Source organism: Cloeon dipterum, chromosome 1 (assembly GCF_949628265.1).
Source record: "Cloeon dipterum chromosome 1, ieCloDipt1.1, whole genome shotgun sequence".
Taxonomy (NCBI): Eukaryota; Metazoa; Arthropoda; class Insecta; order Ephemeroptera; family Baetidae; genus Cloeon; species Cloeon dipterum.
The window spans coordinates 34,775,808-34,798,879 of record NC_088786.1 but is presented as its reverse complement, the minus strand read 5'-3'; the positions used below and the strand labels follow the sequence as shown (position 1 = coordinate 34,798,879).

Genomic DNA, 23,072 nt, shown 5'->3' with positions numbered 1-23,072 from the left:
AAAATGCAGAAAAATCTAAAACTGGTGGATTTTTCCGATGGTTTTATACGCAAAAATCAGTGGCTCGATCGATTTTGCACATTACAAAATTGGTGAACCCTGGTAAGCTATAAGTTGTGTTTTATGCTATAAATTAGACGACAAAGTTAAGGTTAATGAAGATTTTTGTAATACATTTGTGTTTTTCCTTTCAAATGATCATAATTTAAGTTTATTTTAAGAATGTAGGAGCAATGAATTTTTCAGATAAAAGAAGCGAATTAGGTGGGAAATCGGTTTTCATAAAATGTTACAATGTTTGTCAATTTCGCAATGTACAAAAAATCAGCTGGCAATACCACCTGAGTTTTGGGGTTTACCGCCTTTTTCCCGAATTAAACCCCAAAAAAGCCATATTTCGCGCCGTAAAAAGCTGAAAATTTGGAAAGTTATGATGATTGAAGATTTGAAATAAAATATTCAGTCTCTTTAGTCAAACCATCAGTGGATTTTATACTGATTTTGTAAAAATTCCAATTTTCGGTTATCCATCATGAGAATTTTTGATCTCCCATAAAAATATGCGCAAAATTGCATAAAAAGCCGCTTAAAACTGTTTTAAGCACTTCAGTGGGGGGTTTTCTGAAAAAAAAAAATTGGTTTAGCGAACACTGCTTGCGATCGAGCTGCATAAATTTGCAACTAACACGAAAAACAACGTTTTTTTTTAAGACAATGGACTTACTGAGTATATGATAATATGTCCTACTTGAGAAAAAATTTCCTTGAAACAAGAGAACGCGGCGCGAAACTTTTTTAACTTGGAGGCACACGTGAAATGAAAAAATGATAAAAATAAAAATTATGGGTGGCTGGCTGGCTGGCGCGGCTCAGCCGATAAAAAAGGTCAACGGCTGGCGCTTCGAGAAAGGACCGGCTGACAGTGAGTCGCCTGGCTCAGTAGATGTCTATTTGTGTTACATAAGTTATATTGATTACATTTTTTTATAATCATTCTTGCTATTCCTCAATCACGCTTAAGGCGTTATTGTATGACTGTGAGCATCCTTTTAGAGTTGCATAATAATGCCAAATTTATTCTTTAAATTAAGTCAAGGTTTTTCACTTTATTGCATACAACTGGTTACGTAATAAAATAAGTGATGTGTTGTCATTTATAATAATATAATATTATGCTATTAAAATTTAGCCTGTAAATCCTAAAAATGTCAATAAAATTTAACTATTTTAAAATTTGCAATGTCTCTGTGCAAATTTTTAAGTCAAGTTTGTCAAATTCTTCCAGCTATTCGGACTTAACCCTTCCAACGGGGTTGTCGCGAGCCTTTTGGCCGGGCTTTTTCAGTCAGTATCAACTTTCGCGCCAGATGGCTGGTCTACGTGAGCGGGTGTAGAATACCACTGACTCTAGTGGCGGCCGGTAACCTCTAGATGGTAGCACCGGTGTAGGCTCTCTTCCATTCCCTCATTTTGGCATCCGGGTGCCTGCGCCATATTAACAGACATGGCGGGTCACATCTCGGGAGAGTGATGGTTATATTTGTAAGCGACTAAACCACGAAAATTAGCACGTTTAAAGGTGATTCAAGTGTCTTTATGAACCACTACCAATGATCGCAGGGCAATGAAGAGTGTCAAAATGCCGAACGTCGCAAAGAATAGCCAGTCTGATGGACAAAAAGTTGAGAAAGTAAGTGCTGAACGCGACTACGGGAAACTCTCGTCAACTCCCCAATCGTCAGGATCGAGCCCGAGGAAATCCGACGAGAACAATTACAGTAACTTCATGCCAACCACAAGCTCGTCCGATAGCGAGGAAGAAGACGATGTTTCGGAGGTGAGCAACTGATTGTCTAACTCGCATCCGTGCCGAAATAAAAATACAGAGTGGCCTCGAGGTTGCGCTCGCGACTTGCCAATGGAAGCAAGTGTAATAGTCTAGAGACATCTTGTGGCCGCACGGCCGCAAAAACCCCGCATTTCGCTGCACTTTGATCATTTTGTGGTTCGGAGACGTGTCTCGAACACGAGGGCCGGTGGTTAGTCCGTGTGAAGGGTTGCTGCGGCTCGGGAGCGGCGGTGGCGATACCCACACGATGGCGCATGCATGCTCGAATCGAAGTGGCCGCTCACGGGTGTATATTGGGACAGGCGAGTGGGGACGTGGTATATTTATTTGTTATCCATCGGCCGCCGCCGGATTGGGCCTTTCAAGTGCAGGAAGTGTGCATACAATCGCCGAACGTGCATCCTGGCCCTACTATAGGGGTTCGGGGAGGCCAATTAGGCCGCGCCATCCGAGGATTGATTCTTCACTTTTTCCATGCTCGTGTCGTGACTGGAACACGCACAATGCACCTTTCCGCCTTTTTTTCCCCACCAAGAAATAATGCCGAGAGTGACTCGAAGAGCGCCTATCGGCTCGGGGGTGGAAAGGCAGGCGGGGGGAGGGCGCAGCGCGCTCGCAAAAATATCTAGCACGGGGAAAATTACGCGCACTACACATTAACGGTCGGACGGATGCACGGCGCTCTGCTGATGCTCCCCCGTCCTGTTTTGCACCTGTAATCTAATCAACGTGGTTGCTGGCATCGTCCCCCTCGTCTACCGACTCGCGGAGAAAACTCTGCTTCATTTCATGCCTGATCCCTTATCGCGTTCAATTGCCTCGAACAACACTTCCTGTGCATAATTTCTATTTAATATCAAATACAAAATTTTCATGCAAATCGTCGCCACTATTAAAAATAAATTAAAATTATTTTAAGTACTTGTCCTTCTTTAAAGTAAAAAATAATTCAAACTATATAGCAGCATTATTATTTCCTTTAAATTAGGTTATCATTTTCTCATGCAGGTACCTGCATTTTATTTGTTTTGCCTCATTTCTGACATAGTTAATGAACACAATAATTTGACTCATATTATTCTTTCCCCGCAGGTGAGCTCCTTTGTGATAGAAAACAATGATTTCGAAGATTTGTGCAAGACCTCCGAAAAATACCTTGAGAGGAACGCGTCGTTGCCAGAAGACTCGGAACACCATGAAAGAACAGTGGATCCTGAAACACAAGCCAGACTGGAGGCACTGCTAGAAGCAGCTGGTAAATGCCAATAATTACCTTCTAATTTCAACTAAATGTAAAAAATATTATTCTGTCATTGAAATAGTGATTTTTTTATTTCGATTCAATAAGAGCAGCATTGCATTAATTGCGTAAGATCAATTTATTTAGGGAGGCACACTTTCATATTTATTACTGGTTTATAAAAGTAAATTACTTAATGCGGAGGTTGAATGGCGTGGGATTCCTGACGACCTTATTGCGCGTGCGAATGTTTATTGGTTCTGTTAAAAAGTGCCCTCTCCAGTTCAAGGACAAGAAACCAAAATCATATCCAAAGTGCGGGAACGGCTCTAATTTCTTCTCTTCCCAATGCAGGTATAAGTAAGCTATCCTCTTCTGATGGAAAGGCGCTCGCAGACCCTGAGGTTTTGAGACGCCTGACATCAAGCGTTTCCTGCGCACTGGACGAAGCGGCGGCAGCCCTCACCAGAATGCGCCACGACAACCCCAGAGCGCCGCAGCAGGAAACCAGGTAAGAGGGGGTGCAAGAGTAGTTTGCTTGGTTTGGGTTTTTTTTCAAGTCACATTCTCTCAGGCAGCACCAGAGTCAGGCAGTGCTCAAACGCTAACTTATTTGTCGAAACTCGCGGCTTTTTGTTCGGATCAATCCCCACTTCATGCACCGTTGCTTGCAACCCAATAATTTTCACTAGTAATTTTTACACAATCATGTAATTCATCAATGGCATATATTCTGGTGCTGGAATATGCTGTCTAACACTAAACCATTAATGAATTATGCTAGCTTTTTTACGTCAATAAACTGCTTTAACAAGTGCTGCATGTGACATATTGTGGTTCTAATGTCCCATTTAGATCACTGGTTGAAGCTTGCTCCGGCGGTGATGTTTGCACCGTCAGGAAGTTGCTTTCAGAAGGGCGAAGTGTAAACGAAACAACCGAGGAAGGCGAGAGTCTGCTTTCCCTAGCCTGCTCAGCGGGGTACCTAGAGCTTGCCCAGGTGTGTAAAAACGAATTTCCCGAAGAGAGTCTCGACGTGTAAACAAAAAGGTGAGCAGCAAAGGTTATATCGTCACGAATTTTGCAGGTCCTTTTGGCGATGAGCGCGGGGGTCGAGGACAGAGGAATCAAAGGAGACTGCACGCCTCTCATGGAGGCAGCCTCGGCAGGCCATGCAGACATTGTCCAGCTGCTCATTGACAATGGTGCCGACGTCAATGCACAATCGTCCACAGGTTCGCAACTAGATTGAAAGAGAAGCGACATTTTTTAAACTCACATCCTGCAGGAAATACACCTTTGATGTATGCTTGTGCTGGCGGCCACCTAGAAGTCGTTGAAATCCTTCTGAAGTCACATGCCAACGTGGAGGACCACAATGAGAATGGGCACACGCCCTTGATGGAGGCCGCGAGCGCCGGCTACGTGAACGTAGCCAAGATTTTGCTGGATAACGGCGCCGGGATAAACACGCACTCCAATGAGTTCAAAGAATCCGCCCTCACCCTAGCTTGCTACAAAGGCCACCTAGAAATGGTCCGCTTTCTTTTGGCTGCTGGAGCAGATCAAGTAATTACATTCAACCTATCAATTGAACAATTTTTAAAACTTGTTTCGTTGTTCCTCTGCCCGCAGGAGCACAAAACGGATGAAATGCATACGGCCTTGATGGAAGCGTCAATGGATGGACACGTCGAGGTTGCCAGGTTGTTGCTGGACTCAGGGGCACAGGTCAGTTTACAGCTCGCTTATTTGTGCATTAGCGTGTTAAAACTGATTGAAATCAAGAAAGCCATTGAAAGAATTGCTCATAATCAATCCAAACTTGATGCATTGAGGTATTGATTTCGCGGATCGAGTAACAAAATTATTCAAAGCCAGTCAAATCAATAATACCCCCAAGTTATTGAGATAGGATTTCTCTCATCGTACGTGCAATGAGTGACAAATTTAGCAATTTAATAAAATTTGCCTATTATTTCTCGTGATTGTGTGCTTTTCTTGGAGCACACCGGTTTGTTTCAACGCGCAGCACGTTGCAGCAAACCGTGGGTGTGGCTGCATATTCGGTTTTGTCTCTAATATAATGAGAATAGCTAAAATGCGCGCCGGCCGTTATGCCCCATTTGGCTCAATCAATACTGTTCGCAATGTGCCGGCTAATTAAAATATTGATTTTTTGCGCTCGTCTGACTGGCGCACTAAATTCGCGGAGTGGCGCGCGCGAGATGCGAAGCGAGAGAGAGACATGTCTGGCGCACACCGGACGGAATAAATTTTCCCACAGACACTTGACAGTGTGTGTGTGAGAAAAGACGATAGAAAACTACTCGCGCCCCAACGCAAACCTATTGATCGCGCGAGCGTCTGTGTAGTCGTCAGAGGAGCCGCCGCCGCACACACACACACACGCCTTCCTTGCAAATCTCGGTTAACAATCCAGGCGCGTGACGTCACGGAACTTGACGCCGCTATGCCTTCCTTTCCTCGATCATAGCGCAACTCTCGTTTTGTTCGCGAGGGTCATTAACCCGCTGCTACACAAATGCATTCATCTACCAATTACCGCTGTCCGCCGCAGCGGACAGTTAAAGCCGCGTTTTCCAGCTAGAATTGGCGCGCTCTCTCGCTCGCTCGCATCAGAAACGGTACACGCGGATTTGGAGCAATTTGTGCATTCCTCCGTCACTCGGTTTTTTTCCTGCCCGCACAATGGACCGCCTCCACCCTCGCGGACGCGCTCGTAAATTCGGGATTTGGTTTGATTCGTCGGCAATTCCCCTCGTCTACCTCCCCCAACGCTTAACAAAAATGCATTGTGGGTCACGCCGCGACCTTGAAGTTTTGGAGCGGCGGCAAAGCAACAGGGGAACGAGAATGCCTTCTCACACTCGCACAGTGCCAGCGCCGTGGCGACTGCTGCACTCAATCAAGTTGCCCGTCTTGCGTCGCGTCTCGCGAGAACAGCGATTCGCCGCGGATTTAATTGAGTTCGGACCGAGTAATAATTGATCAATTGAATGCTTTCCCCTCACTCTGTGGATCAGTTTAAATGCCAACCTTTTGTTTAAATATTAAAATGCTTTTATCAACAAACGGGATTACGCTGGTTATTCCTTTGATTCATGTGCAAACAACCAAGCATTTGATTTTATTGGTTTGTCAAGCCTAAGCATATTGACAAAATGCTACTTGAAAAAATATTTTGTTTAAAATTGTATGACTGTCATCACTATTACTACAAATGTATATACCATTTTCCTAACCTATGCTAAATGGAAAAAGGTCATCACTGCAGGAATTAACGGAAATTTTCGAAATTTTAACATGTGTGTAATAATTGATTTTGAAATTTCACTTGAGGATGGCATTTATATATATTTGTTCATTCTCACTTGTTAAAATACAAATCTCACAATGCATCTCAAATAATTAATTAGTCAAAGGAAAAGAAAGTGAGAAAGGGCATTCATTACTTTTGGCAAACACCGTGCTAAAATTTACACTGGAGAGTGAAGTCAAATAGCCCCAATATTAGTTTTTGATGAGTAATAAATTATCTTTTTATTTCTCCCTCATTATTTAGAGGAAAATCTTTGCTTTAAATAATTTCTTGTGACTCACAAACAAAAAGGAGTACGATTGCCGGGGCTTTCGTGGCTGATGGTGGAAGTAAAAATTTAGTAGTCAGACCTGGCAAAATTGTGGCTTTCATAAGCTAGATTTTTATGACTCAGTTGGCGGTTAAGACCAGTTGGATTCATACATTCTCTCCCATTTATGAATCAATTCAAAGGATGATTCAACGAACAAGTGCTCTATTTTCAACAGGTGAATATGCCAACTGATAGCTTTGAATCACCACTCACCCTGGCAGCGTGTGGTGGTCATGTTGACCTGGCCCTTCTACTCATTGAAAGAGGAGCAAACATTGAGGAGGTTAATGACGAAGGCTACACCCCGTTGATGGAAGCGGCAAGAGAAGGGCACGACGAAATGGTAGCTCTACTCTTGGGACAAGGTAATTCATTTATTTTTCAGCATTTTCTATTTACGGAATTATTAACAATCAACCGTCTCCAGGAGCCAACATCAACGCTCAAACAGAGGAAACTCAAGAAACTGCTCTGACATTGGCATGCTGCGGTGGTTTTGTTGAGGTGTCTGAATTCCTAATCAAGGCCGGTGCTGACATCGAGGCGGGCGCGTCCACGCCTCTGATGGAAGCGTCGCAGGAGGGGCACATTGACCTGGCGCGCTACCTGCTGACGGTGGGGGCCAACGTAAACGCCACCACCTCGACCGGAGACACGGCACTCACCTATGCTTGCGAGAACGGCCACACGGACGTAGCTGAACTGCTTCTGCAGAATGGAGCCGACCTTGAACACGAGTCTGAAGGGGGCAGGACGCCCCTGATGAAGGCTTGCAGGGCCGGCCACCTCTGCACGGTTCAGTTCCTCGTGTCCAAGAACGCCGACGTCAACAGACAGACCACCAACAATGACCACACCCCTCTGTCCCTGGCATGCGCTGGAGGCCACCAAACAGTCGTCGAGTTCCTCCTTGCCAACCACGCTGATCCTTTCCACAAGCTGAAGGTGCATATACCACATTTTTACAAATATTAATTCTTTAAATTGGGTTATTAACCGTCGCTAACTTCTCTCTGTTTTAGGATAACTCAACAATGTTAATTGAGGCGTCGAAGGGTGGGCACACACACGTCGTCCATATGATCCTCGACTATCCAAATAGTGTGATGACCCAGCAGCAAGTTGCCATCGCCACTGCTGCGGCAGCAGCAGTCGCACCCCATCCGCCTGGCTCCCTGAGCAACTCAAGCACCCAGCCTCCATCCCCTGCCCCCACGCCGACCGCCACCCAATCCACCCCTGGCCTTCACGAAGTGCCAGAGGCGGTCAGAGCGGCAGCACCCCCTATCGAGGACACCGCACCGGCGCCTTCTTCCGCGACCGCCACCACTCCCGTGAATGCGGCCAAGAGTGGCATGTCTGCGGCGGTCCAGGGCAAAAGCTCCGCGCAGAAGTCAGCAGTTCGCAAATCAAGACCTGGCAGCACTCAGGAAGGCTCGCCTCCAGCGACGCAGGATGTCGACAAGCGGTTCGTCACGCTGGCAGAGACTGAGTTCTTGGCCCAAGGGCTGGACCCTGAGCTGCTCTCTCAAAAGAGTATGACGCAGTTGAAAGACTTGGAATCCAAACTCAAACTTGAGGAGGAGAAAAACCTGCAAAAGAAGATCATGGAGGAGTTGCAAAGGGTGGAGGAAGAGTTGGTCAGCACGCCGCACAAGTTGCTCGGAGAACCCGCACCTACCACCCAACAAGCAGCTGAACTTCCACCTTCAGGCGCACCGTCATCGTCAGGATCGTCGTCGTCTGCTTCACCACCTGCCACCAAGGTCAAAGTCCTTGACATTCCGTTTGAAGATATCAATAAGGGGATCACCAACATCAGCCTACCAACAGGTGATTAAATTAAATTTCCTTGGAAGGTTTGATCAAAACTGCGTGCAACAACAGACTTCAGGATAGTATATAGTCCTCACTGACGCGTGCTGTTATGATTTCGCCTTTTTTTCTCTTAAATTAATATTCTATTGTTTTTAAAATAATTAATTCAAAGCCCAACACTTGATCCTTGCTCCCATTTAATCAAATTATCGATCAGAATACCTTTTTGCATCAGTCAAGGTCAAAATATTTAATTGAAAAAATAAACATGTTGCATTAATAATATCTTTTTTTGCGTACGCCAATGAAGGCAGATGCAATTGAGGTTTCCATTATTTCCGGGTGAAATCAGAAGCAGCTTCGTCAGTGTATTTCACTAAATAATATCAATTTTGTGTTTGTATTATGTACTCGATGAATGTTGTTGTAAAAAATACAGATCTTGAAACATTGCTTTGAACTTTTTTTTCTGCAATATTGAAGTGCGAGTTATAAATTAACCCTGCATTTCGATTTTTCCCCTCAGACCTGACCTTCAGCAGTTTGCCCCCGAATTTCTTCTCGCCGCTCTGCGCTACCACGCTGCCAGTGAGCTTTTATGGGAGTCCCGCCAGTAAGGTGGCACCCCAACTGGGCCAATCACTCAGCGCCTTGAGCCAGCAGGGCATCGACCTTGGTGCTATGGCTAATCAAACAGGATTTTCACTAGCATCGATGCCTTCTATTAGCTTCCAAGCACCTACTGCTGTGACCTCTGCCTCGACGACTTCCATCCAAAACGCCCCTGTCCCGACTGCTGCCCAGATTCTTGGGGACGTGCCGACCAGCTTCCACGCTGCGGCGGCAGCGGCCCCGGACTCGACCACCATTGGCTTCAATCTCGCCTCACCAACCACGATCCAAGACCGGCCTAAGGCGAAACCTGTTTCCAAGAAAGATGGTAAGTATTTGTTCCATGCTCGCTTTTCTGCTGGTTCCACGTTCCTTCCCTTAGAGCAAGTTTTTAAGTTAGATGAATTGTTTTAGGAAAAAGCCGAATCAACAAGCAGCAGCTGGCTGCCTTGCAACTTCATCAGATCACGCAACTGAACCAACAACTGCAGGCTCACGTCGCAAACCAACCACCGATCAGCGAGATCGCGGGAAGTGACGTCAAGGTAGCTAACGAAGCGCATGCAAAATCATTGATGCAGCAAACTGCCCACACGCAACAAACGCTGCAGCAGCTCCATCAGTTACAGAACCAACTGAAGCAGCTTGAAGAGACTGGCATTGGTGGTGCATCCCAAAGCCAGATCCACCAGATCCTTCAAAAACACATAAAGCAGAGCTCCAAGGGTAGAGACGGCAAGTGCAGTCAAGTCGCCAAGGAAGAGGGGGACAAGGATGACATCTCTGTTGAGGAAACCTTCATTGAGGAAAAGACGGCGGATCTCTTGGCGGCCTTGCAACTGCAATTTGATCAGAAGTCGATGGATACCTCTTTGTCATACCAGAAAGCTGTCGAGGAGGCTCTCAACATGTCCATGTTGTCGCCTCAGCCCACCCAACAACCTGGGCTCCCCGGCAGTCAAACCATCAACATCCAGTTTCCCGCACCTCCAGCCTTAGACGCAAGCGAAGCCGTTGCCAGAAATGCAGCTATTCAAAGGCTCGATTACATCCCAGTCAAGATGCAGCTAAAGCAATCTAATGAAATCATTGTGGTAAGTTATTTGAAATATTATCACTGACTTAGATTTATTTATTTTTCATCTTCAGCCTGGAACAAATATTCACATGTCCTACCAACTGCCTATGAATCAACCGGCTGTCAGTCTGCCAGCAAATGCATTTGTTCAAGCTGCTGTCCCGTCAGAAGAATCTAACCTGTTTGCAAGTGGCAGTGGCCCTCCAGGGCAGGCTCAACTACAAGCTATCAGCTCTCGATTAGCTCAAGCTTCGGCTAGCCTTGGTGGCTTGAAACCACACAAGATTCCTATGCTACCACCACAGATAGGTGAGTTAACCTTCTCACGCACATTGCACGGTTTTTATTTGAATTGTTTCCATTTTAAGTTTGCGAGTTTTCTTCTGAATTCGTTCAAATCTTGGAAGCATAGTTGGTTGATTAACAAAAAAAAAAATTAATAAATTGTATGAAAGAATGTTTCTGTCTAAGGGGCGTTTGTTTAGTCATCGCTATTAAAATACAGACTGCGTCTTTGTTGATTTCCTTTTGATAATGCGTCACTGTAGCGCCCTATTTCATGAAAGGCCAATGCTTAAATTTGGCCCCATTAAACAGATAATATGATTTGTTTTTTTCTCTTGAGATCAAGTGGTATGTAAACGAAAGAACAAGTCGTGATAATTTAAATTGAGCCGCAATAATTATTAAATTAAAGTATTGCAGAAGATTAAGCTCAGGGTTAAAATAATGTTAATCAATTCTCTGCCAAAAATATTTTCGCATCCGTCATGATTGAAGTAGTTATTGCTGCCAAGATGGCTTTTCGCTTGTGAACCTGTGTAGCTCAACCACTAGAGTCAGATAACCTCTCGTTTGGCTAACATTGTCGCACTAACAAACCCCCAACCACAGCCACAGCTCCTCAAACCCCTGAAGGAGGAGTGACGCCGACATCTGTGCCGAGCAGTGGCAGTAGATCTTCCTCGACCAGCAGCGTCAGCGGAAGCGACACCAAGCAGACTGTGACCTCGTCGACCACCGCGGCCGCCACTGTGTCCACGAGCACGCAGTCAACCACAAGCATTGCTCCCTCTGTGACGCAGGCGGCCACGCAGACGCCGAACAAGAAAAAGGGCAGCAAGAAAAATGCCATCCTCGCTGCGGCCACTCAGCCGATCCGCCCGACTCTAACGGCGGCGGCGGTGGCCGCTCAGCAGCAACCAGTTGCTGTGAATCAGCAACAGCAGCATGCGCACCACCACCATCAACAGTTAGTTGAAGATGACAAAACTCTGCTGGCACAGCATCAAAATATCATGCAGAACTATCAGTATGACGCAACCACAGGTCAGTCGCCTTACCGGCATAACAAGTATATGTTTATTTGTTGCGTGCTTTTTCACTAACCTTGGACTTGAAGCGTGAATATCTGTTGCTAAATTTTGTTTTACCCCCAAAGGAGTGCCCATATACCAGAACGGAACGACGCCTTACTCGTGCGCACCTTGTCCTCAGCAGTTCCACGGAATCGATGTTGACTCTGAAACTGACAGCAACCACGACACAGCTCTCACGCTTGCGTGTGCGGGAGGTCATGAAGACCTGGTGGAGCTGTTGCTCAGTAGGGGCGCCAATATTGGTAATTTTAAACAAAATTTTGTTTATTTTTTCATATTTATTAACCTTGGCTTTCAGAGCATCGTGATAAAAAGGGATTCACCCCCTTGATACTTGCTGCGACTGCGGGCCATGAGAAGGTGGTGAAAATCCTTCTGGACCACCACGCAGACATTGAGGCCCAATCTGAAAGAACCAAGGACACGCCCCTCTCTCTAGCGTGCTCTGGAGGCCGAATCGAAGTGGTCAGCCTTCTCCTGTCTCGCAACGCCAACAAGGAGCACAGGAACGTGTCCGACTACACTCCTCTCAGTCTCGCCGCTTCGGGAGGCTACGTCAACATAATTAAACTGCTTCTCAACGCCGGCGCTGAAATCAACTCGCGCACAGGCAGCAAGCTTGGCATTTCTCCTCTTATGCTCGCGGCAATGAATGGACACACAGGTAATTTCAGTCATTGATTCTACTTTTTGACACAGAGTTACGTTTTTTTTATCTTATAATCACATATGTATGTTAATGCTCCTGTTTTACAGCTGCGGTGAAGCTACTCCTTGACATGGGCAGCGACATCAACGCCCAAATAGAGACAAATCGCAACACTGCTCTGACGCTTGCCTGCTTCCAAGGCCGAAACGAGGTGGTCAGCCTCCTCCTTGACCGCAAAGCCAACGTTGAGCACCGTGCAAAGACTGGCCTCACGCCACTCATGGAGGCGGCCAGCGGCGGTTACGTTGAGGTCGGTCGCGTACTCCTGGACAAGAACGCTGATGTCAACGCCACACCCGTCCCCTCGTCCAGGGACACAGCCCTCACAATAGCGGCCGACAAGGGCCACGTCCGCTTTGTTGAGCTGCTGTTGACCCGCGGGGCCCAAGTGGAAGTGAAGAACAAGAAGGGCAATTCTCCCCTTTGGCTAGCAGCCAACGGTGGCCATCTGAGCGTCATCGAAATGCTGTACAACCACTCTGCCGACATCGATTCGCAGGACAACAGGAAGGTGTCGTGCTTGATGGCCGCCTTTAGGAAAGGCCATGTCAAGGCTGTCAAGTGGATGGTCCATCGGGTCAACCAGTTTCCCAACGACCTGGAAATGTCCAGATACATGTCGACAATTAATCCTAATGAGAAGGAGCTGCTAGAAAAATGCGACGAGTGTGTTAAAGAAATCCGATCTGCTAAAGAACTGCAAGCTACTAAAGCCAGCCAGAACGCGGACAACCTCTTGGAAGAACTTGACATGGAGAAAAATCGCGAGGAGTTGAAGAAAGCTGCGGCAGCTAGGAGGCGAGAACGCAAGAAGAAAAAGAAGCTGGAAAAGAAAGAGGAGAAGCAGCGCAAGCAGGATGAAAATGACGGCGATGACAAAGAGAGCGGAGATGAGGACGACAAAGACAATGAACCTCAAGAAAACGAGGAGACTAACAAGGTGGCTCTGCAGAATGAGAACGCCGCTGAGGTTGCTCCCAGAAATGAAGTGCTCGTGGACAAAGAAGAAGGCGATAGCGGTATTGACGCTAATAGCCAGGGCAGTTGCAGCAGCAATGACGTCAAGAACAAAGATAAGCGGAAGGAGAAGAAGAAAAAGAATAAGGCGGCCATGTCACCTCCAGGTGCTGGAGCTAAGAGTGACAAAGAAAACTCTCCCGAGCCACTCTTGGAGAAGGAGGCGCCAAAGTCGAAGCAAGCTTCTCCTCTCCCTGTTTCTAAAGACATCAAGGCTTCTACCGTGGCGCCCATTCTGCCAGCGGAGAAGCCTGTCCCGACGCCTGTGGCTGCCCTGCATACCGCAACTGAATCAAACACAGTTAGCGGCAAACAACGAGTAAACAGCAGAGCCAACAAGATCCCGCACCTCATGTTTGAGGCTACTCCAAAACCGCAACAACATCCCGCTGAGAGAGAAGACTTTGAGGCGACTGGCAATGAGACGTACATCCCGTCGTCCAAGAGTAAAAAATCATCCTCTCATCTCAGTGCATCCAAGTAAGCTGTTCAAATGTCCGATTCAGCTCAAATTAACAATTGTTGTTTTCAGCCAATACTGTGATCCTGAAGTGCAAGCTTCTGCCAAAAGCTCGGCGGGCCCCAAACAAGGCGGAAAGGATGGATGGAACACAGTTACACGAAAGTAAGTATTAGCTTGGAAATTGTTATTATCTGCTGTAAAATTATTCTGTATAACAACCTTAAAACTATGGACAGTGCTTTCAATTGAAGCTTACCATTGCTAAGCTGTATGAATTTAAAATTAATGCTTATAATGACCTGGTAGGTACTTCAACTCACCTTTCAAATCAAAGAAAGTTACTGTGCCCTCCAACGCCATCAGCAGAGTTATCGGCAGAGCAGGCAGCAACATCAATGCCATCCGAAACGTAACTGGGGCCCATATTGAGGTGGACAAACAGAACAAGGGTCCCGGAGACAGAACCATCACCATCAAGTGAGTCATGAATACATTTTTTGCGTAACAATCGCAGCATGAGAAAAATTTAGCATGTGTTATCCACTGCGGAAAATTAATTACATATCAGTTTTTTGTAAAATCACCTCTCATGTAGGTAATTTTGATGCAAGCGTGTCTGGTGGACATCTGTTGGCATATTATATGGGTCTCTTCTAGTTATGCTAGCATTTTAAAAGGTGGTGAAAAAAGACAAAAAGCATCCAAGCGTTGGGTGGAGAAAAATAAAATTATCGAAACGCATCAGCTTCCAATCCCGAAAATCTAGGAAGCAACTTGTTAGTTTGCAAATATGTTCTTTTTGCCTGGGTCTCAATAATAGTGTCTTAACACGCTTGATCTTGACATCCTGTAGGTCAAGTGGGCAAAATTTGTTTCTAATCCAACGAATTATTTCCAGGGGATCTCCTGAAGTCACAAAGCACGCGCACAACCTGATTTCCGCGCTCGTCAAGGATCCAGACGCAGACCTAAATACAATTCTGCCCAACGTAACAGCTGCTGCGACCAAGAAAAACGCTGCGGCGGCTGTCACAGCCAGCAGTGCAACTTGGACGGCGGAAGTTACGAAGGCGGCCGCCTCTGCAATGAAGAGCAGCAAGGCCGCGAACTCGACCACTACTCTCAAGCCTATACCGTTGTCTTCCCAAACGAGCGGCGCCATCAAGCAAAATGTGGTAGCGAACGCACAGTTGCAGAAGCTTGGCTGGACCCTAGACAGCAAGCCCGAACTTCCGGCGCTTGAGTCGATGCCGGCGGCGGCGGGACTGACACCTCTGGTGCGGAACCCCACCAACGCCAAGGGCGCGTCCGGAGCGTCCACGTCTGGCAGTCGAGGTGGCAGCACCGCGCCCAGACACGTGGCCGCCGCTGAGAAGAGGGCAGCCCTAGCAGCCGCAGCAACCTCCAACACCAAGACCACCATGTCGTACACTACGGCCATCATGACTGCGGGCAGGCCGACCAAGATCACGGCCACCACCACGCAGACGTTTGCCGCCAAGCTGACTGAGAGTGCTGCCCCAACGGCCACAGCTGCAGCTAACCCAGCCGCCCCCGCCGCCTCCTCGCAGCCAAAGCAGTCCCGGGGAGCGGCCACGTCCGTGCCCCTCGCGGCCACAGCGCCACCTTCGCCCAGTAAGCCGGCAGCATCCCGCGCCTCCACAGCTGGCATTCCGTCACTCATTGACGCGGTCACAATTGTGAAGCCCCTAATGGCTGAGTCCGTACCCAACGGACCACCGGTGCCCACAGTCCACAGCCAGCAGGGTAGGAAAACGCCGCAGGACCAGCAGCCCATCCAAGCGCCGCAGCAGCAGCAGCAACCGATCGCCAGGCCTGCCAGCCAGACTGATACTCCCCAATACTCGCTCTTTGACAACAAGGTAAATATCTAGTTCTATTTGGTCTTTGTTCTTTTATTAATTGTTTTTCCTTTTTTTTTTGTTTTTTTTTTGCAGAGTATAGCTTGATCCTTATTTTATTTCTGCATTCAATTTATTTATGATTTCGTAGAATAGTTTAGCATGATACCATATTATGTTTTGCTGCTCAAATTGAAATCAATTTGTAGCAGCGAGTAGTAGATTAGAGTTTCATTACTTGTAGATTATAATATTATCTTAAGCCCTACTCCCTTAACCAAATCTTTTACTCTTTCAAGTAAGTCAATTTGGTGGTGGTGGTCATGGATGGTCCTACAAAAATTTCTACACATTAAAGTTTCATTAATACACAATTCTTGCACGATACACCTTACAATTTTTATTTCAGCTCATTACATCTCGTGAGTTATGAGCTCACCAGGTTCCAATTACAAACAGACAATATTTTTTCATACCTTGATACATTTCTAAACTGTTAGAATGACATTCGCCAATGGCAGGTTGTATTCGTTGCTGACTAAATTCTCAGTTTGCATGAGTTCCAACCTCGTTGGCTTTCCCAAGTGTTGCTCTCAGAACTATATCATTCCGTCAGGGGTCAGAGAGAGAGAGAGAGAGAGAGAGAGAGAGAGAGAGAGAGAGAGAGAATGAGAGAGAATGAATGAGAATGAGAATGATCTTCCATATAAAAGGTCGAGTGGTCGCATTTTTCACATGACAGATGTCGTAATGTGATGATCCACAATGCTCTACTTTTGTCTGGTGCATTCACTGGAATCACGGAACCGTTTTTCACCGTTCTCACAGTGAATGTCCTGAGATAAAAGCAAGGGTTTCAATCATAAGAGGCATCACCACATTTAGTGGTCATGCAGATGGTGGGAGGTGATATGTGCATCTTGGTTTGGAAAACAGATTTCGAATACTTTGAGGTTAAAACCTCAATGAAGATTATTAGCAGCTGAAGAAAAGCGTCTATTGCAACCTGCCTGTGTGCAATCCATCAAGATCGAAGATTTCCAGCATTCACATCTAGTTGGTGGTTGTATTTTGAGTCCTATTCGAGGTTTTTGAGAGTATTCGAAACTGATATCGCGGATCAATCAGATGTCGCCATTTGGAAGACACCTGATCGTGAAACAGGTAATTTTGTGTGAGGCAGAATCTTTTCTGCAATGGAGGCAACGAAACCACTGATAGTATATGAAGGAAAACTTAACACGTAGCCATCCAGACCCCCATACCAGGAATTAGTCACCCGTTTTTTTCACCACTGTGTTTAGAACAGTTTTTACCACTCAATTTTTACCAACTTCTTGCGCAAGAAATGGATTTTCTCATTTTTCGCTAGGGAAAATCTAAAATTTGCGGTCGGAGTTGTCAAAATGTCGTCCACTAAGCAGATTTTTTCCTAATTGCCATATATGCTTCCTCAATTTCTCAAAAAACTTACCCCCGACAATTTTTCAAGTCATGAGCAAATAATTAGAAAATTTATAAAATCTCGAGGTTCAATAATAGCCTGCAAGAAACTGATAAAAATTGAAAAAAGTACGGTATTAACCACTGCACTGCATATTAAAAAACAAAATTTAAAAAATGCGGGGTTTTCAGCCCTGGCTTCAATTCTTCGGAAATGACTGGACTTCAGTAGTTTTCAAAATAAATATTTTCTTTAAATATTTGTATTTGTTTTTCAGCCGTCATGGGTGAACGATCCAAGCCAGAAAAACATGAACTTCGCCAGCGTCGCGGCCGCAGGTGGAGCAGCCGCCACAGTGCAGACGATCGCACAGCCCAAATTCATGGAAACGCCGCTCACGCCTGTAGCGGACGTAAACAAAGCTCCTGGCTATCGGGGTAACCACAACATGCAGTCACCCGTGCTGTCTAAAGCTGGGATGATTACGTCGCAATTAACGAACTACAAGAACGTCGGACCGTCGTACAGCAGTGAGCCAGCGGCGCCGATCAACATGAACACGTCGTCCAACTCGAAGGCAACGCAACCGATCGGCCGACCGAGCAGCCACGGCGAAATCGGCCGACCGAGCAGCCACGGCGAAATCGGCCGACCGAGCAGCCACGGCGAAATCGGCTTGCCTCCCGTCCCGCACATGATGACAGAGAGGACGTCGGGCCACCTGCTTCTGCAGTCCGCCTCCAACATGGAGCCGCCGCCTAGTCAGCAGCAGTACACCGTGGCGCCATCCTCCGGCTACGAACACCCGTCGCCCATGCTCAATGTGGTGCAGCCGCTTGTCAGCCTCCAGGAGGTGGGCCAGCAGAACATGATGCAACCCTACCAGCAGTCGCAGCAGCTCAACGCGGCGCCCAACATGGCTACGCACTACCAGAGCGGAGTCGCCGCCAACCAAGCGTCCGCGGCCTCCATGTCTCCGCCCAGCATGCATTCCAGGTAACTTAGAAGTTTGTTTGTGTCTCCTTCTCCCGCTTCTCACATGTATTTAAGATGCTTGAAATCATCCCTAACATAAACTGTTATAAGTAAAATCGGTAATTTAGCCAAATCAATTTTTCCTCTGGCATTGCAGACTCAATCCGAGGGCCACCGACTTCTCGAGCTCACTTCACGCCATGAGCGGCAAGCAACAGCCACAGCAGGCGTCGCAGACGAACGTTCAGCAGCCGCCGCCGCACCAGCAGATGCCTCCTCACGCGATGCAGCAGATGTACAACATGCACGGGGGCCAGAACAGCTCGACCTCTCTGATCCTGAACCATTACAAGCCTATGAGTGCAGGAGGCTCGTTCCACAGGGGCGGCGGCGGTCCGCCCGGCCACCACCAGCTGCCACCGACGCGCTGGCCGCAGGACATCCTCAACATCATGCCCGGGGGCAACATGGCGCCCGAGCTGCTCGGCATTGAGAACGGAGCCGCGCACATGCACCACGGCTCGCCGAGCAACATGTCGCCGTCGGCCAACAACAACTCTCCTCCGGTCGACCAGCACACCGGCGTGCAGCAGCAGATGAAGAAGCAGCACGGTGCCATGGCTGATGAGAACCGAGGCAAACTCCACCCCATTGGTTCCGAGAGGCTGTGGAAGGCAAACTCCAACGCCGAGCCACCCGACTCCTGGGCCATGCAGCAGAACCCGACCAGCTGGAATAACATGCCGCAGAACCCACGCTACATGAACCGTACCATGCTCACAAGAGATGACATGGACCCGAACTATCACGTAAGTTGCACAACTTGCATTTTTATCAAGAAAGCTACTGGAGATTGGGGGTCTTAGCCTCGCGCTGGCTTTTAAATCTGGAAGCTTTCATTTTTCCCCTGGGAAAATCCTAAACTTGGGGTTGTAGTGGTTACAGTTTCCTTAACTGCGCAGATTTTTCACTATAAATTTTCATTTGCTGCCTAAATTTTCAATGTCGAGGTCAGGAGCAAATATTTAGTAAAATTTGAAAACTGAGGTACAAACATGGCATGCAAGAAACTGGTAAAAATTAAAAAAAACCGCTCTGCATTTTTGTTGCAACCCTGAAGCTTATTAAAATATAGCTTGGTCTAATTTTTGCGGAAATTTCCAGAACATGCCTGACGGATCGCACGGCTACATGAACGGCGGGGCGCCAACCATCAATATGATGCAGCACGGTGGCATGTACATGCCGCCGTACATGCAGGGATTCGCCGACATGGGTCCTGACGTGATCGGCAAGATAGAAGGCCCCAGTTGGGATCAGGCTGCGCGAACGGGAATGACGGACTTGCCAGACAAGTCTCAAGTAAGTGTCCAGTTAATTTTTGTCACTTTGCTTGCTCGATTCAGTCCTAACGGCCTCAATTCTTATCTGCCACAGGGCTGGACGAATTGGAGCAAATAAGAAGATCAAAGTGGTAGCTGCAGCACGACGAAGCGAGCAAGACATGAATAGTCGATGCCACGAGCGTTTACTATCACGTTTTTTAACACAACCAAGAATAAAATCCTACCATCCGTAGTTAATCCGATCAAAATGTTGGAGAAAAAAGATACAAACCACTGCGCTTTGTCCACTCTTCTCATAGCCCTGGGATCCAAAAATGTTTGTAGCCTGCTTAGGACGACCCATTACTGATAATTTGCATTCTCACAAGACCGCTTCGGACGCTGCTTGGTTTCCAACTCGACCACTTTCTTTACGCAATTTTTTTTCTAGACGATACATACACTGATGGAATGGTCACCCCGTGTCACGTGTTTGCTTACGTTAGCTTTTTCGAAAATTGTAAGGTAAAAAACCATGTTGTGGCTGCCCAGCCACGAGTACGATAATATCAATTCGCAAACAGAGCGGCAAGAAGTGTCGTCGGCTTTACTCGGCAGTGGGCAGCAGCCCGCGCCGACGCCGACCGTTTTGTTCTCGTGTTGGCTGGCCGAGCCGGGCAGCCTCGTCCTGATGCACCGGACGAGCGCCCGCCCGCCCGCCCGCTCGCGCACCAGCCACCCCCACCTATAATTGCTCTCCCATTTCAATTACCTTGATAATTATTATCTCACAGAGTGTGCAAATACAGTGTAGATGATGGGATGGGTATTAAAGAACAGTTGTCAAAACCACTTGTCTCTTTCTCTCACGCAAACAAACACACACTCGCGTCTGTGACGACGAAACATCCTGCTCATATATATGTAGCTAACCCTGACTAGTGGCTTACTATCTTTTTTAGTTTTTAGCGTGTCTCTCGGCTGAGCGCCAGCTCCTTTCCTTTTATTGAGTCAGGCGGTCCTGCAACTCGGGCGCATTTTTTGTAGCAGGATTAATTTTTCAGATCATGATTCACATTATCGTTCTAGAAATGATACACTGTATATTTATTTTTTACTATTAATTGTATCTCCTGTGTTTAATATTACCTTGCATGATTGATAATTACTAGTTTAATTGAATATGAATTAGAAAGGTGACCACTGAGGGTCGCAATGCCGTGTATAAACCGTTCGCTTGTAAAATATTTAAAATATATCTACACAATAAATGCACTTGACTGGCTGAATTCTTAGTGATCTTGCATCCCTTGATTTACTGCATGGTTTTACGTTTGATCACGAAAGAAAATTGAGGTCAATCCTAATCTCATGCATCAGCAGTAATTGATAATGCTAAAGAAACGAACTCCTTTTGTGCAGTAATCAAAAGAGACCAAAAGCAACATTGAAAAATACACGGCTAAATTAATTATATGTATTTTGTCGTGATTCATGGCACGTGCTGAAAAATATATTTTGAGCAAAAACATGATTTTCGGTAAGCAGGCAGTGCATAATATATTATAAGTCTTTGGAAATGATTAAATTAAAGGATTAAAGGATTTTTCTTGAATAAATCAGTATCACTCAACTTTATAACAGATATATAAGTAAATTTGGCGATTAAATGCGTATTATTTGACGACAAGAAAAGTGTTTCACAGTTCATTGTGCCGCGACAAAATTCGAGTTTCTATATCGTAGTGCACCTTCTCTGCTCTGCGAGCTTGGCGCTTGATCTTGTCCATGTGGGTCAGAGCATCTTCAGAGAGTTTGCCATCAACGTCGGCTTTCAGCGTGTCCTTGTGGATCTCGGCTTCAGCCTGCAGGTGTCTCAGCTTTAACAGCCTATTTTCGTAGTGCAGCAATTCCACCTGAAGAGTCAAAGAGTTGACTTATTAAATTAATAATTTAAAGAACGACTCATACCCGCAAAGATTCAAGCTCGTGCGTCGTAAAATTTGATTTGGACGCAATCCTCCAGAGCTCTTGCACCTTTGGCTCGACAAATTCTTTATTTTCAGGCCCTTGAGCTGCCATTCGGTTCAAGCGGTCATATCCATCACGGATTTCTTGGTGGTGAACCCTAGAGAGTATTAATATTGCTAATTTAATGAACAAATTCTTGAAAAATATTACTCACTTTAGTTTATTGGCCTGACCAACATATTTTTTCTCCTTTTCCTCTAGCTGCTCGACGTCATTGAACCCTGCGTTCTCTTCATCAAGCGAATCTAGAAGTACAAAATAAATTTTTTTGCCAAATATGAAGAAAATAATCATTACTGGCAACATTTCCCTGCTCTATATCACTGAGGAGTCCGTGATATTGATCAATCTTATCCTGATGGTGCGAAAACTCCTCGTGAAGGGTCTTCAGCTCAGCAGCTTTGAATTGAATTTTTTATTTTAATATTAACCAAGAAAAAAAAGATGCTAAATACTATACTTGTAAATCCTGCTTTCTCCGCTTTCATCCAGAGTTTGTTAAGTTTTTTATCGCGGAAAATCAATTTGTTGAGGTGCTCGTCGCTTGCCTCATTGAATGTTGGGTGCTGATCTGCTGTTTTCAGTTTTTTCGGATCTGACACGTCCTCAAAATAATCGAGCAAGCCGTACGTGCTCATTATGCCGATCAGTTTCTTGCGCATCTCCGCCTCTTTCAATCCTTCTTTGTCTCCTCCATCCGACTTGAGTTTCTTAAAAATGATTTCTTCCTTGTCGTGGATTTTGAGTTCGCTAAACAGCGACTTTAACTTTGGTTCAGTCAATTTCTAAAAAATTATTTTTAAAATTTCAAGTACCAACTACACGAGATGAAGATTTTACTATTTGTGCTTTGGACCAGAGCATGTTGACTTTTGACATCCTGAACGGAGATTGCAAATTCCTGAAATAAGAGAGATCCAATTTCCCTTCCGGCTTATTGAATTTCGTGTTGGCTTCTTTCGAGTATTTATTTCCGCTCTCGGCGACGCCGGTGAACACAACGAGAAGGAAGATCAAGCAGACACTCGTCATTGGACGAAGAAAATTGTTCAGGTGGCTTCCCATTTTCCTGAAAGTATAATATTAATTAACATGTGTATGAAATTTGAAAAGCGTTGTGTCGTAGTGTAAATAAACCAATCTTTTTAAAAAAAACTTTAAATGTAACATATTATTGGTTTGCAAATATTCATATTATAAACATTAATAATCAAAGTTCAAATAATTACTTAAAAGTTTAGGTTCTTATTCGAAAACTTACTAATTTTTAATACTCAAAACCAAGAAGCCGAATCCACCATCTAAGTGAGATTATTGTTTATTTGTCTTGCACCCAAAAATATTCAAAAGCTATTCTGCGAATCTGCGCTAGGCACTCATCTGTACTCAGTCAGTGCTGCCAACTTATAATGGATGCAATAAAATTCTGCAATATTTAATAAATATCCTTTTTACATAAAATCCTAGACCATAACTTACATATTTTACAAGAAACTTTATTTCACATCTTTTTTTTTAAGTTTTATAACTCTCGTTGTCTGAATCAAACCAGTTTAAAAAATTTAATTGTATAGTCAAACTTTTGCAGTTTGTTGGCAGCACTGTTTAAATCCC

The 23,072-nt window shown here is 45.7% G+C and overlaps 2 protein-coding genes across 7 annotated transcripts; one reads left to right on the top strand and one right to left on the bottom strand.

The window, feature by feature from the left end:
* Positions 1 to 1,471: 1,471 nt before the first annotated feature.
* mask (multiple ankyrin repeats single KH domain) lies at positions 1,472 to 20,707 on the top strand. Of its 6 annotated transcripts, none has more exons than XM_065497075.1 (25): positions 1,472 to 1,837; positions 2,942 to 3,104; positions 3,444 to 3,600; positions 3,945 to 4,089; positions 4,177 to 4,324; positions 4,378 to 4,658; positions 4,725 to 4,820; positions 6,921 to 7,110; positions 7,173 to 7,690; positions 7,768 to 8,578; positions 9,090 to 9,503; positions 9,590 to 9,720; positions 9,799 to 10,269; positions 10,325 to 10,562; positions 11,148 to 11,582; positions 11,695 to 11,874; positions 11,931 to 12,296; positions 12,389 to 13,838; positions 13,891 to 13,983; positions 14,128 to 14,298; positions 14,720 to 15,704; positions 17,405 to 18,123; positions 18,260 to 18,911; positions 19,267 to 19,464; positions 19,540 to 20,707. In XM_065497075.1, exons 1-25 carry the CDS (start codon positions 1,625 to 1,627, stop codon positions 19,561 to 19,563), a joined length of 9,249 nt encoding a protein of 3,082 aa, XP_065353147.1. In that variant the 5' UTR covers positions 1,472 to 1,624; the 3' UTR covers positions 19,564 to 20,707. The 6 variants fall into 6 exon arrangements, with proteins under 6 accessions (XP_065353147.1, XP_065353146.1, XP_065353145.1 ...); XM_065497074.1 differs by having other exon boundaries at positions 9,787 to 10,269; XM_065497073.1 differs by having other exon boundaries at positions 2,990 to 3,104; positions 9,590 to 10,269.
* A 324-nt stretch (positions 20,708 to 21,031) lies between these two features.
* On the bottom strand, positions 21,032 to 22,835 carry LOC135948029 (alpha-2-macroglobulin receptor-associated protein). The gene is made up of 7 exons (XM_065497080.1): positions 22,720 to 22,835; positions 22,299 to 22,527; positions 21,919 to 22,243; positions 21,756 to 21,857; positions 21,613 to 21,703; positions 21,399 to 21,555; positions 21,032 to 21,343 (listed from the first exon to the last, which is right to left on the bottom strand). Exons 2-7 carry the CDS (start codon positions 22,521 to 22,523, stop codon positions 21,128 to 21,130), a joined length of 1,116 nt encoding a protein of 371 aa, XP_065353152.1. The 5' UTR covers positions 22,524 to 22,527; positions 22,720 to 22,835; the 3' UTR covers positions 21,032 to 21,127.
* Positions 22,836 to 23,072: the final 237 nt, after the last annotated feature.

Coding starts and splice junctions, on each gene's coding strand:
- mask (XM_065497071.1), top strand. CDS start 1,625: ATGAAGAGTGTCAAAATGCCGAACGTCGCAAAGAATAGCCAGTCTGAT. Junction 3,601..3,944: donor GCGCCGCAGCAGGAAACCAG/GTAAGAGGGGGT, acceptor TGTCCCATTTAG/ATCACTGGTTGAAGCTTGCT. Junction 15,705..17,404: donor ACTCGCTCTTTGACAACAAG/GTAAATATCTAG, acceptor TTTGTTTTTCAG/CCGTCATGGGTGAACGATCC.
- LOC135948029 (XM_065497080.1), bottom strand. CDS start 22,523: ATGGGAAGCCACCTGAACAATTTTCTTCGTCCAATGACGAGTGTCTGC. Junction 21,704..21,755: donor AGAGCAGGGAAATGTTGCCA/GTAATGATTATT, acceptor TTGTACTTCTAG/ATTCGCTTGATGAAGAGAAC. Junction 21,344..21,398: donor ACGAGCTTGAATCTTTGCGG/GTATGAGTCGTT, acceptor TTGACTCTTCAG/GTGGAATTGCTGCACTACGA.